This window comes from Nycticebus coucang, chromosome 3 (assembly GCF_027406575.1).
Source record: "Nycticebus coucang isolate mNycCou1 chromosome 3, mNycCou1.pri, whole genome shotgun sequence".
NCBI classification, from domain to species: Eukaryota; Metazoa; Chordata; class Mammalia; order Primates; family Lorisidae; genus Nycticebus; species Nycticebus coucang.
Window position 1 is genome coordinate 95,856,223 of NC_069782.1, and position 14,515 is coordinate 95,870,737.

Genomic DNA, 14,515 nt, shown 5'->3' on the forward strand with positions numbered 1-14,515 from the left:
CTGTTCAATTATACTAAATAGATTAAAAATTTTTTTTCTAAATAGATTTTTACACACCAAATAAGTAGCTTTTCTCATTGATTTAATTGCTTCCTTTGTCATATAATATTATATTCTTTAATTTACCAAAATTAAAATATATTAGGGTTACTTCATCCCAGAGTCTTTTGCTCACATCACACAGTTTTATATATGGTAGCTATGTAACATGTTACTGTATCTGGTTAAGGCAAATTGTCTTTATTATATTTATTTCTCAAAATTTTCCCCTTCCAGATGACATTTAGAATCAAACCATATTTTGACTTTGATGGGAATCACGTTGATCCTTTTTTGATTTAAAAATGGTCTTTCCATCCAGGAACACAGATGGAGCATGTGTAAGAATCTCATGTTGCAAACAAGACACGGAGGCTCAGGGGAGGGCAGTGGGGCAGGACCCGCCCACTCAGTGCCCTTCCACTCGCTGTGCTGCCCTCTCTCCCTATGAAGATGGATTCTGGGCTCAACTTGAGGTTTCAATGCCCATTGGCCACCAACCAGCTCCTGGGGAGGGGCTGAACCCTGGAGCCTGTCCCCTGCTTACCTGGTGGGCAGTTTTCTAACAGGTGGACAGTGAGAGTGGCAGGGCTAAAGGTGGGCACATTGTCATTGTCATCTAGGATGGTGACCAGCAGTTGAGCTGTGCCATTGAGCAGCCCAATGTCCTCAGCCAGCAGCAGCAGCTCCAGGATGGGGGGCGAGAAGGCTTCCCGGTCAATGATCACATCTGAGCCCACAGTCACCACACCTGGCACCCGGTACCATCAGCCAGGGAGACATAAAGGAAAAGGGGTACAGTGGGGAGACAAGGAGAGAGTCAGCAGGGAGAGAACAGAGAAATATGGGGGGCATGAAGGGGAGAGATGGAAGAGGAGAGGGAAAGGAACACGATGACTTTCTTCTCCAAAGGTTCAACCACCTGCCTGCAGGGAGGACCCCATGTGTCTCCTATGGTTATCCCCTCTGCAGGTGAGCTCTGCTGTCTTCATGAAGCCTGCCTGGGAAGACTGGCCCGGCAGAGGGGGGGGGATTGATCCACTCCTTTGCTTCCCTATTGGCACCTGTCCCTCAATAAGCCTCCTCTGAAGGACCAGACTGATATGACCTGGTCTCTGGGCACAGGAGATGAAGGGACAGGTAGGTTTTCAGCTGAGAGGTATGCACCAGCAGGTTCCCTGTGTTGCCTCCAAGCCTCCTCCTGATGCTTCCTGTCTGGCCCTCTGGGTGGTCTAATACAGCTGCCAGAGTGGTGCAGAGGCCTCACCAGTGCTGTTGTTGATGTCAAAGAGGCCACTCTGGGCACCCAGCAGCTGGTAGGTCACCATGGCGTAGACGTCCTGGTCCGCATCCAGGGCCAGGATGGGTCCATTGAGCACTGTGAGGGGGATCCCTGGGCCAGGAGGAGAGGGGTCACTGCAGGCCCAACCAGACCCCACCCTCCCCCCTCCCGTGCCCCATCAGTGAGCCATGGCTGACAATGGATGAGGGGTGGGGAGGTGAGGTGGACAGGGTGGGGAGGCCCTGGGGGCGGGCCTGCGGCAGCCTTGGCAGACTGAACGCAGATGCCTGGGGAGCGGCCTCAAAGCCCTGCTGGGGAGAAAACACGAGAGTCGTGAGCAAGCCCCTGGCCCGCCCAGAGCCACACGGCTTCCCAGCAGCCTTTGAGGCTGGCTGCTCCTCGGGAGGGTCTGGGGCTCCCTTGACATCCCCTCCCCCGCGCAGGGGCCTGGCTGTCCACAGCCAGAGCTGTGGTAGAGCTACACAATGCTCTAGCTTCGGGGTCTGAACATATGTGACTAGGAATCCATGTACGTGTGTGGGCCGTGTTCATAGGCCTTGAGCATGTACAAGACTGGCTGTGAGCCTCTGTGCCTCTGTGGTGGGCACATTTGCACATGAGGGCATCGTGAGGGCACCACGTGCCTGTGTGTCTGTGCACATGTGTAACCCATGCACACTGGCATGGAAACACACACACACATATACACACACAGGCTTAAGAATAAAATTCACACAGAGGAGACACGTAGTCGGAGATGAGGTAGGTGTTGGGAGGCTGGAGCAGTGCGGGTGGCCCCCAGGGGCACATGAAAGGGGCAATTCTGTCCCTCTGAAGGGAGATAAGGCTGGTCACTGCACATGTGTGGGGGAAGGGCTATGCTAGCCTAGATGTCCAGGGCTGCTGGCCCCTCATGGCTGGTTACAGATGCTCCCTAGAGCTTCCAGAAGCCTCTGGGATGCCCTGCACTCCTACAGTAGAGGAAGCAGGGAGGATTAGGCTCACCCCCTTTCAAGGGTAGTCCTCACACCTTAAATGCTCCTCTTAGAGATGGGGGGCTGCTGTCAGATCACCTTGGGGAACCAATGACCACAAGTGCCTCTTCCAAACAGACCTATGGCCCCTTTAGCAGTCTCAGCCCAGCAGCCTTAGAGCTGTGTCCTCCCCTCCAGCATCCTCCTGTACCCACTGGACATGAGGGAGGTCCTCTGGCACCCCAGGTCCCAGTGATGCCTGGAAATGGCAGGAGTTCCTGGGTGGGCCCAGCACCTACCGGCGGGAGAGTTTTCCATCACCTCTGCCTGGTAGGTGCTCTCAGTAAAGAGGGGGTGGTTGTCATTCTCATCCACAAGAAAGATCAGCAGAAAATCAAAATCCTGTGAAGGGTGGAATGAGGAAGGTTGGAGGCCATGTTCTAGTAAAATGTCCCCCTCTGTTAGAAGCTCACTGTTGGCCCCGGGTGAGTCATCTCCCCCATCTGGGTCTCAGTTTTCCATCCTGACAAATGGGGATCTCAATTCCTTCATAGAGGTGTTGTGAGGGTCTCAGGAGAGGGCAGATGGGAATGGTATTTAATCATGATTCATCTAATGGCAAGGCAGGACTTCAGGCAGGAAGATGGCTCCTGTTTTTCAGACCCTCAAGCCTTGCCAGAAGCCCTGGTCAGAGTGCACCCTGACTCTTAGCCCCCTGACGCACTTCATGCCTTTCAAAACTTGAACCCTCCCAGCACCCCTGATGCCATCAGCATTCCAGAAGTGAGGGGAGCACGGTACACAGAGGACAAGGACCATTCAAAGCTGCACGGAGAGTTAGTGGCAGAGTGGGGACCAGCCCCCGAGCTTCCTGATCCTCACCACTCAATCCTGCTGCTTCCCGGGGTGGCCCAGGCCCTGCTGAAGCACAAGCAGAGGAAGAGGAGAGCAAGAAAAAACAAGTGGGGAGCAAAAAGGAGGTAGGAAGCCTGAGAAGGAAAAGAGCAGAGGAGCAGTGAGGGAGGCGGGTGGCTTATGAGCACCTCCGGCCTGAAGTCTCCTCTGGCTAGACAGATGGGGAAACTGAGACCCAAAAAGAGCCTCACAGAGAGTCAGGAGCAGAACGGGGATGACCCAGGCCCCAGGACTCCTGGCCAGGGCTTTGCCGCAGACCTCATGGGCTGGTGAGAGAGTGTGGCCCTAACCCCAAAGGGACTGTTTACTTTGCATCCTTTCAGTAAAGCCAGCTACTTTCTTTGGCTTTTGTGGAAAAACTACCTGGCAAATGTAACCCTTCCAGGACTTGAGAGCACGTGTCTGTGAGTGCATACAGACCCATGTGCACGTACAACTGCCTGGTGTCTGGGTATCAGACGTTTGGCTAGGAAAAAATAGCTGGGGTTCATCGAATGTTTGCTGTGTGCCAGGCCTTGTGCTGAGGACTTGACATACATTGGCTCCTTCATCCTCCCTGCAACTTCGCGGGTAGGTGTGAGCTTCATTTTGTAGCAGAGAAAATGGAGGCTGGGAGAACTTACCAGAGCCACACACCTACTGACAGGTAGGAAGGGGCACCTGGGGTTTAAACCCTTGCGTGCTCCAAAGCCTGTATGTCTAAGCCAAGGCCATGCTGCCTCCGGGAGGAGTGATGTGTTCTCTCTCCGTGTGTGTCTAGCACCCAGCCCAGTTCCCAGCCTTGCTGTCCAGCCTCACCCTCCTGGCTATGCGTGGGTTCTCTGGGTTGTCCTTCACAGAAATGGTCAGCTTGTACTCCGGGATCCTCTCACGGTCCAGGGGCCGGTTCACAGTGACGATCCCTGTCTGGGATGTGGAGAACTGGTGAGCTGAGTGGAAACCTGTACCCCACCTTGGAGGTGGCAGCTCCAGGGGTGGCTGAAAATCCCCTCCCTAAATTGCCTAAGGAATGGTCTGGAAGGCCATATGTGGGCTGGCAGGGTCTTGCCAAAGTGGGAGTGACCCACCAATGCCCAGGTCTTGCAGCCTCTAAGGGATGGGCCCTCTGAGGACCCTATGGTGTCAGTGGTCTAGGGACACTCGAAGAGGCTGAGTAAGGCCTTCCTGGTACATCTGGTACAAGCCAAGTGGTCCCCAAGGCTCTGGCCTCATCTTGGCACATAACAAACCTCAGGGGTGGCTCTAAGTGTACCCCAAAGATGGCTCACTGGAGACTCTTAGACCCCATGCAGATAACACACCCTCACGGAGGAACCAGAACCAGGAGGAGCCCTGACAGTGGTGGAAGAAAAGCTTCTGGGCAGGGTCCTCTTTGTGACTAGAAATCTGGGGGCCCCCGAATCATTCTTGGCCCTACCGTGGCATTGATAGAGAAGGCCCGCTCGCGGTTGCCTGCGGTGATGTTGAAGGTGAGGAGGGCATTGCAGCCGCTGTCTGCGTCACTGGCCAGGATGTGGGCAACAAAGCTGGAGACGGGGATGTTCTCGCTGATGGTGATGTTCATGGGCAGGTTCAGCAGCACGGGGTCATTGTCATTGATGTCCAGCACCCGGATCCCTACCAGCATCTGCAGCCAGTCAGAGGAGGAGGAGGAGGAAGAGGAAGAAGAAGAGAGAAGAGGAGCAAGGGGTGGTGGACACCGCAACCCGGGAAGAGGTGATGGGTGGAAGGGAGCAGGTTGGCAAAGGGTGGCATTGAGGGAGGGAAGGCATAGTTGGTCATGAAGAAAAAAGAGAAAGAGGAAGGAAGAAGAAAAAGATCACAAAGAGGGCAAGAGGATGATGAAGAAAGCAGAAAAAGTAGAGGCAGAGGAGGGGTGGGGCGCATAGGCCTGGCTGGACGGCAGCCTCTCTAGGGTGCTGGATGAGCCCCAGAGGCACCTGGGGGCCTGGACTGCCTCCGGAGCAGCCTCTCTGGACACAAGGGTGATGATGCTTACAGGACTCTCCATGGGGAGCACAGGGGCATGAGGTGAAGCCAGCAGAGGGGCCCCAGACTCACCGTGGAGCTGAGGGAGGGCACTCCCCTGTCGCGAGCACAGAGGGTCAGGTTGTAGAAGGCAATGGTCTCCCGGTCCAGCTCTACATCCTTCCGGACCCGCAGCACCCCTTCCACAGGAGAGATCACAAACTCCCCTGGGTGCCACCCAGGAGAGGCCAGAGTTAGCCAGGAATGGCCAAGAGCCACAGGGAGCTCAGACCTCTCCACGCCTCTGCTAGCAAGTCTTGCTTGGCAGGGCCAGGAGATAGCTGGTGCATGGGTCCTCCAGCATCCCCAGCTTCAGGCTCTCATGGGACCTGCTAAGGGCTGGGATGTGCAGGTGGGCTCAGCCTGCTCGTACTCCCAGACCAGTTCCCTTCACTGGGGCCATGGGCAGGCCAGGGACTGACCTGAGTGAGGTGGTAATGTTGAAAAAGTAGGGGCTCCTTGTCCATATACGTACCCTTTTTCTTTTTTCTAACCACTATTGATCAGAAATTGATTAAGGAAGGTATCAGGCACTCTGTGGCGTGCCATCCCTCCCATGTTTTGTAAAAATCAATATTGGGAAGGGCAGAGGGGCAGAGATGCCCCCCACCCCCTGTGCTGAGCCACAGGTAGAGCATAGGGGGGTTCTCCAGGCCTGTGGTGACTGATTTCCTTTCCCTGAAGGTTCTAAGGATCCTCAGCTAGCCCTCGGGGCTCAGTCCTTGTCTTATCCTTTCTCAGGCTCTGACCTGGAAGGGAGCTCAGAAACCATCCAGTCCTTCATATCCTTTGGAAAATAAATTGGGTGTCCAGAGAAAGGTGATGAGTTGTCCACATTCCCACAGCAAGTTAAAGACAGAATCAGGATTCAACCCCAGAGCTCTGGGTCTCAGTCCTCTGCATGCCCTAGGACCTGAGGTCCTTCCAGACAACGTCACACAGAGCTGACCATGGCAGAGGTGCAGGAGGGAGGGAAGAGGCAGAGGGGAAGGAAACCAGGGGAGCAAGAGGGAGCCCAGGTGGAGCAGAGAGAAGGCAGAGGTGGGGTAGGGGTGCTGAGGCTCAGGCACGAAGAAAGGGCAGAGAAATTGAGCAAGGGAAGTGGGAGAGCCTAAAGAGGGTGGCCCTCCCTCAGGAACTGGAATGGGGAGGTTACCTCTCTCAGGAACTGGAATGGGGAGGTTACCTCTTTCGGTTTCCCTTCTGACTCTTGGGGAAACAGGCCCAGAGTGGTACACTGACTTGCTCACAGACACATAGCACACAGGGCCACAGCAAAGACAGAGGCCTAAGCTCTCTAATGATTTTAATTCTCTTTGCCTGATTCTTCACATCCTATCTCACCATTCCCCACCTCCAGTTTCTACTGCTCTGATTTAGAAAAACAGCCCCTCTGAGTCCCACCTGCAGCTGGGATTTCTTACCAGCCCTTCCGCTCCCAGGCTCCTCTCTGTCTCCACATGCTTCACCCAGCCTGAAGGGGCGGAAGCTGCTGGAAGCAGGATTTCCTGAGCCTGATACTACAAGGTCTCCAAAGAACTGGGATTCCCTTTCTAGGGGTTTCCCAGCCCTGTCTCAGGCCCTGGCCACCTGTGAGCAGGTGGCCTCCTGCCCACTCTAAAGCCAAGGGGAGACACCATCACATCCCCATTAAGGCTCAGGGAGTCAGGCCTGGGGATCCAGGGTCTGAGAAGTGAGTGGGCCAAAGGTCTTTATCTTTGTAGCTTGTCCTGGGGCCAGAACACGGCAGCCCTGCACACCTTCTAGAGACAGGGAGTTACAAGCACAGGCTTTTGGTCCAGTGTATCTAGGTCTGCATCTCTCATCTTCATTCCTCTGTGGCCTTGGGCATATTACTGAGCCTTACCTTGATGTTTTCATCTGAAAAATGGGCTAATAAAGAGATGTCACCTCAAAGTTGTGCTGGTGCTGAACAAAGCCTATCCTACTCTGTGTGTCATTAGGGAGATCCTGAAAGGGACCCCAGGTACCTTTTCAGGGAACTGTGAGCTTTCAGGATGAGGATACACAGAAGGGGTCCCAGGAATGGGCCTGACCAGATGGAGGTGCTCAGAAGGCAGCGGCTGGGCAAGACTCAGGTGGGCGTGCCCTGTTTCCCAGCTATCCTCAAACCACAGAGCTCCTCCTCTGGGCACCGTGGACCTTGCAAGAGCCCTGTCACCTCTGACATCTCCCTCTATTCAGGAGCGCCTCCAGGCTCAGGCTGCAGTGCTGGGAAGGTGACCTTCAAGTTGGGGTTCCGGGTGTGTGCCTTCACTTGGTGGTGTGTTGCTAAACCAGCTCTCCACAGAAAGCAGCCCTGATTTGTAGCAGGTGCCAACTTTTCAAGTTACCAATGTGAATCCAGAGATGGAAGGAGACAGGAGAGATGGATGTTGTGGCCCACGCCAGCCGGCTCCAGTACACCACTGGGCCATCCTCAGCTCTCTGTGTCCTCACTGATCACTTTGGAGGCAGTGTTCAGTGATCTTAGAGTAATCTAAGGGCTCTAAACGTCTGCTCTTCCTTCCCGCAGGGAGGACGCCGCCAGCATGTGTCTGCAGTCTCCCATCTGCCTGTGGCAGGGCCATCTTTCCAGCTGCTCATGCCCAAACCTTGACTTCTAACATCCCACAGCTAACCAGTCAGCACATGCTGCTGGCTCTACCCCTGAAATACCCTGGAGGTGCTTACAGCTGGCCAGCTCTAGTAGAGCTCTACACCAGAGCTGGCCACCTCTCACCACTTCCAGTGCCACCACCCTGTCTCAACTACCCCATCACTAGGCTCAGTGATTGCATAGGGCTCTCATCAGGCCTCCCTGTTCCCATCTCTAGCCCCTGTGGTCTGTTCTCAGCACTGGAATGGTCCTATTAAAGCCTAACTCAAATCACGTCTCTCCTCTGTTCAAAGACCTCCTATGGTTCTACCTCAGAGCAAAAGCCAAGCCCTCATGATGGCCCTCAAGGCCCAAAATCTGGCTATACTACCTTTCTGACCTCATCTTTTTTTCTTCTTCCCATGCTCAACTTCACACACCAGCCACAGCGTCTTTTTGCTCCTCCATGAACATACCAGGCATGTTGTGACCTCAGGGCCTTTGCACTGCTGTTCTCTCTGCTTGGGAAGCTCTTCCCAGGCCCATCTCTCATCTCTTTTGGGTCTTTTCCTGTCCATAATCACTGCCCTCACCCTGGCATTCCCTATCCTCCTGCTTAGTTTTATTTTTCTCCAAAGCACTCAGCATCTCCCAACATACTATGTCATCGACTTAATCGGCTCCATGCCTGTACCCTCCAATAGGAACATATATTCTGGCGAGGTGTATCTGTTCTGTAACCTCAGCACCTGGCATATGGTGACACATGGGAGTACTCAATAAATATTTACCTAATGATCAATTAAAAATCAGGATACTTCACAAAGATTTGGATTTCTCCTTTTCTTTTTTTGCAGTTTTGGCTGGGGCGGGGCTTGAACCCACCACCCCCAGTATATGGCGCTAGTGCCCTGCTCCTTGAGCCACAGGTGCCGCCCAAGGATTTCTGCTTTTCTTTTAACAAGGAGAAGGCCTGGCATTCTGGGCCTGCGTTTTGACTTGACTACAACTGCTGGGAGTGGAGTTAAAGCTGTCACAGTCCCTGCTGCTCCTTACTGTCTGTCCTGAACTCCTTCTCCCGTGTATGTTCTTGGGATGACTCCAGTGAGTCACTAGGTTTGGGATGCCTGCCCTATAGAAATGAGTAAAATCTGACTTGAGAAATCATTTCCAAGTTCAGGGCAAACTCTGCTGCTTGACCAGTGAGAAGAGCATGACAGCTGTCCAGGTTATTATGGGTGATGATGAGATGAGCAGAGGGAGCTGGGTGTTTCCTTCCCTGACGGGTGTCCAGGGGCTCCTGAGGGCCTCACACTAAGGATGCTCATCCTTCCTCTACCTTTGGGCCTTTTCTCTGGGTTTGACATAGGGGCATTTTCTATCAGATTCTCAAGGAGTCTGGGACCCTTCAAGATCACAAGCCTCTGCTGTCAGATTTCAGGGTGTTCTCACAATATCCCTGTGAAGAAGATTATTCCCATCATCTTATGGACGGGGAAACTGAGGCGCAGAGAGGGTAGATCACACAAAGTTGGAGCCAGCACCTGGGGACCTCCTTTCTTATCCTCTCCTGAGTAGGTATGGGGAAGCTCTCTGGGTTGTCTCCTTGCACCCCCCCCAGCGCGGGCCCCACTCACCCAGAGGGTCTCCATCCACGATGCTGTACTCCACCTGCCCATTGGGGCCTGAGTCCCAGTCACGAGCCAGGAAGGTCCACACTCTGGGCCCTGGTTGGCCCTCCGTGACGTCAAATGGTCCCTCGTAGTCCCGGGGGAAGGTAGGCACGTTGTCGTTGATGTCATTCACATTCACAAGCACCTGAGAGGGTACACAGGCTTAGGGAGCGCCTCACCCAAGCCAGCCTGTGTTGGGCCCACCGCTCACTGGGCCTCAGTCCATCTGTAAATTGGACCTGATAATCCTGCCTCATGGGGACGATGTGAGAATCATCCGGGTGATGGATGTGGGAGGGCCTTTTAAGTTATGCATGTGGATGAGTTATTGTTATTGACAAAGCCTTTTTATGGGCATCCTAATCATAGTAACAATACCATAAACTCCTATTTATCACTGTATTATGGGTTTTTTTGAGATAGAGTTTTACTTTGTTGCCTTCAATAGAGTGCCGTGGTGTCATAGTTCACAGCAACCTCAGACTCTCCGGCTCAAGCGATTCTCTTGCCTCAGCCTCTTAAGTAGCTGAGACTACAGGTGCCTGCCACAATGCCCGGCTATTTTTGTTGTTGCTGATGTAGTTGTCGTTGTTTAGCAGGCTTGGGTTGAGTTCAAACCTGCCAGCTCTGGTGTATGTGGCCGGCACCCTAACCACTGAGCTATGGGCACTAAGCCTGTACTATGGTTGTTTTACATGGTCTCATTTGCTCTTCCCACACCCCAAAATATAGTCTTTATTTTTTATTTTCATTTTTTTGGCCAGGGCTGGGTTTGAACCCACCACCTCTGGCATATGGGACCGGCGCCCTACTCCTTGAGCCACAGGCGCCGCCCCATAGTCTTTATTATTTACCTTTCACAGATGAGGAAACTGAAGCTCAGGGAGGTTAGTGACTTGCTCAGGGTCACACAGTTAGGAAGTGGAAAAAGCAAGGACCTGGCTCCTTGTTAGTTTGACTAGAGTTCAAGTTTTCCCATGAAGGGGAGGAAGGCGGAGGTTGTTACCTCTCTGATAGATATTGCCACACAGAGAGGTTCAGTGTCCTCCTCAAAGTCATATAGCAGGTTGGGGTGAGTTGCTGAGACCAGGACAGGGTTGGTGATTTAGGTATTTCCCTTGGATGATTTTTCTTCTCCCCTCCCCCAATGGAGTTCTCTGGGCCTTGTCCTTCCCCACCTCCAAGTTGGGGCTGTGTCCCACCCACCGTGGTGGTAGAGGTGAGGCGGTGGGATAAGACGAGGCACTGGTCTGTGGCAGTGACGATCAGGGTGTAGCGGCCATGGCTGATCTCATAGTCCAGCTCCTTGATGGCAGTAATGACGCCCTGGGGGACACAGAAGGGACAAGGGTGGACCTAGGGCTGGTGGGTCTGAGGTACCCTTTGACGGACCTGAAATCCTGGCCCTGATGGGGGACTCCTGTTGCCCTCTAAGCCAGACTCCCACCAACTTTCACACTCCCATACTGGGTGCCCGCACAGTGTCCTCCTGGATTCTGTCTTTTCTCTGACCCCTTCTGATATCACGGCACTCCCCACCAAGCCCCAGAGAGGCTTTGCCCCTCATCCTGACCCTGCTGCCAGCTGCTGACCGTGTGTCTGTTGATCCGGAAGGTGTTGAGGGTGTTGCCTGCAATGATGGCATAGGCAACTGTGCCGTTGGGCCCTTCATCCAGGTCCAGTGCCTGGATGGTGATGAGGCTCGTGTTGACTGTGTCTGGGCCCTCATCCAGCAGCACCTCGTAGTGGGGCTGCTGGAACACAGGGGCATTATCATTCTCGTCCACGATGGTCACATACACATGTGTGGTGGCCTGTGGAGAAGAGCATGGTCAGGTCCTTGGTCAGTGGCTAGAGGGACTGAGGAGGATCTACATGGCTGTTCTCCTGGGATGAACTCAGCGGGACTCAGCATGGGGAGGGAAAGGAAGAAGAAAGCATGGAGAGGAGAGAAGTCATAGGCTGGTAGAGCCAAGCTAGGTCACTGCTCAGGTCCAAGATAACACTCGTACCATCACGCCTCTGTCCATGCCCATGGCAGACATCACTAATCAGTCACAACAGTGGCGAGGCCAGAAGCAAACCAAGGATCCCTGGCAGCACAGCGATTTAATGGTTGAAACTGGTATATGGGATGAATCCCAGTCCCACCAACCCTGGACAAGAAGAATGTCAACACTATTGTTCACTCAGCCCAACACATTATTTAAGCTTTACCTATTGTTCATGTAAAAGAAAGAAATATCTATTTTCAGCTCTTTTAAAAGAGAAGACATTGGGTTTGTGGCAATCTCATGGGCAGAATTTGTTGAGCTGTAAAAAATAAAACTCACTGAACATGACTTCACCTCAAGAACAGTCTCTTCAGCATGCTCTCCTGTGACCGGCTATCTCTGGCTGATGCATGGGCCAATCAGACCTTGAGTAATATTCAGCCAACCAGGCCAGGTGCAGTGGCTCATCCCTATAACCCAGCACTCTGGGAGCCTGAGGCAGCAAGAACCCTTGAGCTCAGGAGTTTGAGACCAGCCTGAGTAAGAATGAGACTCTGTCTACTAAAAATAGAAAAATTAGTTGGGTGTCATGCAAGTGCCTGTAGTCCCAGCTACTCGGGAGGCTGAGGCAGGAGGATTGCTTGAACCCAGGAGTTTGACATTGCTGTGAGACAGGCTGAGTCCAAGGCAGTCTAGCCTGGGCAACAGAGTGAGAGACTTTATCTCAAAAAAAAAGAAAGAAAGAAAGAATCAGCCAACCAGAACTCAGTGGGCAGCACTCAAGAACCAAAGAACCAACCAGGAGGCTCAGTGCCTATACTTCCGTGCCAGCCACATACACCCGAGGTGGCGGATTCGAATCCAGTCCGGACCTGCCAAACAACAATGACAACTACAACCAAAAAATAGCCAGGCGCTGTGGCAGGTGCCTGTAGTCCCAGCTACTATGTGGGAGGCTGAGGCAAGAGAATTGTTTAAGCCCAAGAGTTGAAGGTTGCTGTGAGCTGTGACGCTACAGCACTCTAACGAGGGTGACAGAGTGAGACTCTATCTCAAAAAAAAAAAGGAACCAACCAGGAATGGCTAGTATGGCACTTCACAAGCAGAGTAAAAAATGAAAACAGAAGCTAGTTATGTGCTAGTATCCTTGTCCCCATCCCCGCCTCTCTGCTTTCCTTCCACTTGGGAAGATGTCCCCTGTGCACTGACTGCCTTAGCCGGGCTCCCTTGCTGTCTGGCTTCCAGATGGCTTTGGCCAGTGGAGGTCCTGGCAGAAGACAGGAGACACAGAAAAAGGTGGGGCATTCCTCCCACACTCCCCGGGTTCCCCACTGCAGTTTGGCCAGTGGTTGCACTCCTCCTGCTGGAGTGGGGGGCTTTCCCAGCTCCAGCTCTCACTGGCTCCAGCAACACCACCTCCCCGCCTTTCCCTTAGACACATGAGTGGCTGTGGTTGAGTGTTAGTCTCTGGGCACTTCACCAGCCCTCCATAAATAGTCTCCCCATTAACTCTCTTTTAGTGAGTCCTGTCTGAGTGTGCCAGCTGTTTCCTGTCAGGACCCTGACTAATACAAGCCATAATTAATGACTAATATAAAATAATAAGATGATAATAACTTCAGAGATGCCTGGGTAGAGAGAAGTAACTAGGCCATTGCCAAAGCCAGAGAACAGAAAGCAGGCAGTATAAAAAGCTGAATGTGGATAACTTGTAGACAACTTTCTCCTTGGGCCTGTCTGGTTCTGGTGTCACCTGTAGAGGGATGGATAGATGGGTACGTGACCTGAATCCCAGAAGGAGGTGAGGATTCCTCTGAGCTGTAGCTCTGGATCTTGAGGGCAAGACGTATTGGGTAGTTGCTAAAACTGTTTCCAAAGCAAGTAAGTTTGGGCAGCCTTGAAATGGAGCTATGTGACCTTGGGCAGATTGTAACCCCTCTTTGGAGCTTTTCTGTTAATGATGGACCTGGCTTGATCTCTGAAGTCTCTTCTAGCTCCAATATTCTAGTTTGTTGTCATCAGCCAGATGGACTAAATCCCCACTATTAGACAGGAGGCATTCCTTTGGGTTATAAAGCCTCAATGGATCTTTATCCAAATAACAGGTATACAGGGAGGTATACATTATTTTAACATTTCTCAAACATTTCCACCAAGAGAGGAAAGGGAACTCACACAGTCTGGGGGACAGCTTGAACTGTTTGTCTCAAGAATGAAATATCTTTGAAATATCTCATGTTCTCATTGAAAGCTAATTCTTCTCCATAATGTGTTAGTGTTTGTTTTCATTAAAAATACTAGTAAGGCCCCCAATATTTGAGTAAAAATGACTGTAAAGGAAGGCTGCTGTGCTCACCTGGTGGCTCTGTATAGTCCTGGATGCAGCTGTGAACCTACATCTGGTGTGGAGCCCAGCCTGGGGTCCCGAGCCCCCTCACCTGCCCGCAAGAGCACAAGTACCTCTTTGTAGGAAAAGGCAGGATTCCAGCCTCACCATGGGGGATGGAGGTGCTGACATTTTCCACTTTTCCCACACCTACCATGGTTCAGGCTGCAGGGGTTGGGAGTTGAGGGTTCTAATAGAGTTACCCTCAGAGGCCTTCTTGCTCTGAGACCAGACCTGGGCTTGGGAGGGGAAGATGGGTCTGACTTTCTCTGGCCTCTGCAGTGAGGAAGAAGTCAGTGCCCCAAGGGCCCTCTCAGCTGAGCCCTTCCTGTACTGCTTTGGCATTGAGGAATCAGTGTTTGGGGTTTCTGGACCATACCCCTTGGGCAATGCCTCTGTCTTACCCTGACACAACCCCAGGAGGCTCAGTGGTGGGCAGCGTGGTGGAGAGGAAGGAAGTGGGCAGGAGGAGGGTACTGAGACCAGCTCAGGTCCTCTGGGGAAGGGTTGGCAGGTCAGCTGCCCCCCTTCCTCTGATCCCCGGGTCTGTCTCCTGCCAGGCCCTGGGATCCTGAGCCCCCTCAGATACTCTAGTCTGCTGTCATCAGATGTCTCAACACACACC

General features: G+C 52.8%; 1 protein-coding gene across 3 annotated transcripts in view; it reads right to left on the reverse strand.

Annotated features, from left to right (window-relative positions):
• Positions 1-14,515, reverse strand: part of CDH23 (cadherin related 23) — a 419,225-nt gene that overhangs the window by 26,561 nt on the left and 378,149 nt on the right. For all 3 annotated transcript variants that reach the window (XM_053586252.1, XM_053586251.1, XM_053586250.1), the window contains 9 exons: positions 11,103-11,324; positions 10,717-10,836; positions 9,475-9,655; positions 5,272-5,405; positions 4,628-4,837; positions 4,009-4,116; positions 2,595-2,697; positions 1,307-1,432; positions 587-790 (listed from right to left, as the gene is read on the reverse strand). In XM_053586252.1, the coding sequence (XP_053442227.1) occupies positions 587-790; positions 1,307-1,432; positions 2,595-2,697; positions 4,009-4,116; positions 4,628-4,837; positions 5,272-5,405; positions 9,475-9,655; positions 10,717-10,836; positions 11,103-11,324 (1,408 nt within the window). The remainder of the gene's footprint in view (positions 1-586; positions 791-1,306; positions 1,433-2,594; positions 2,698-4,008; positions 4,117-4,627; positions 4,838-5,271; positions 5,406-9,474; positions 9,656-10,716; positions 10,837-11,102; positions 11,325-14,515) is intronic.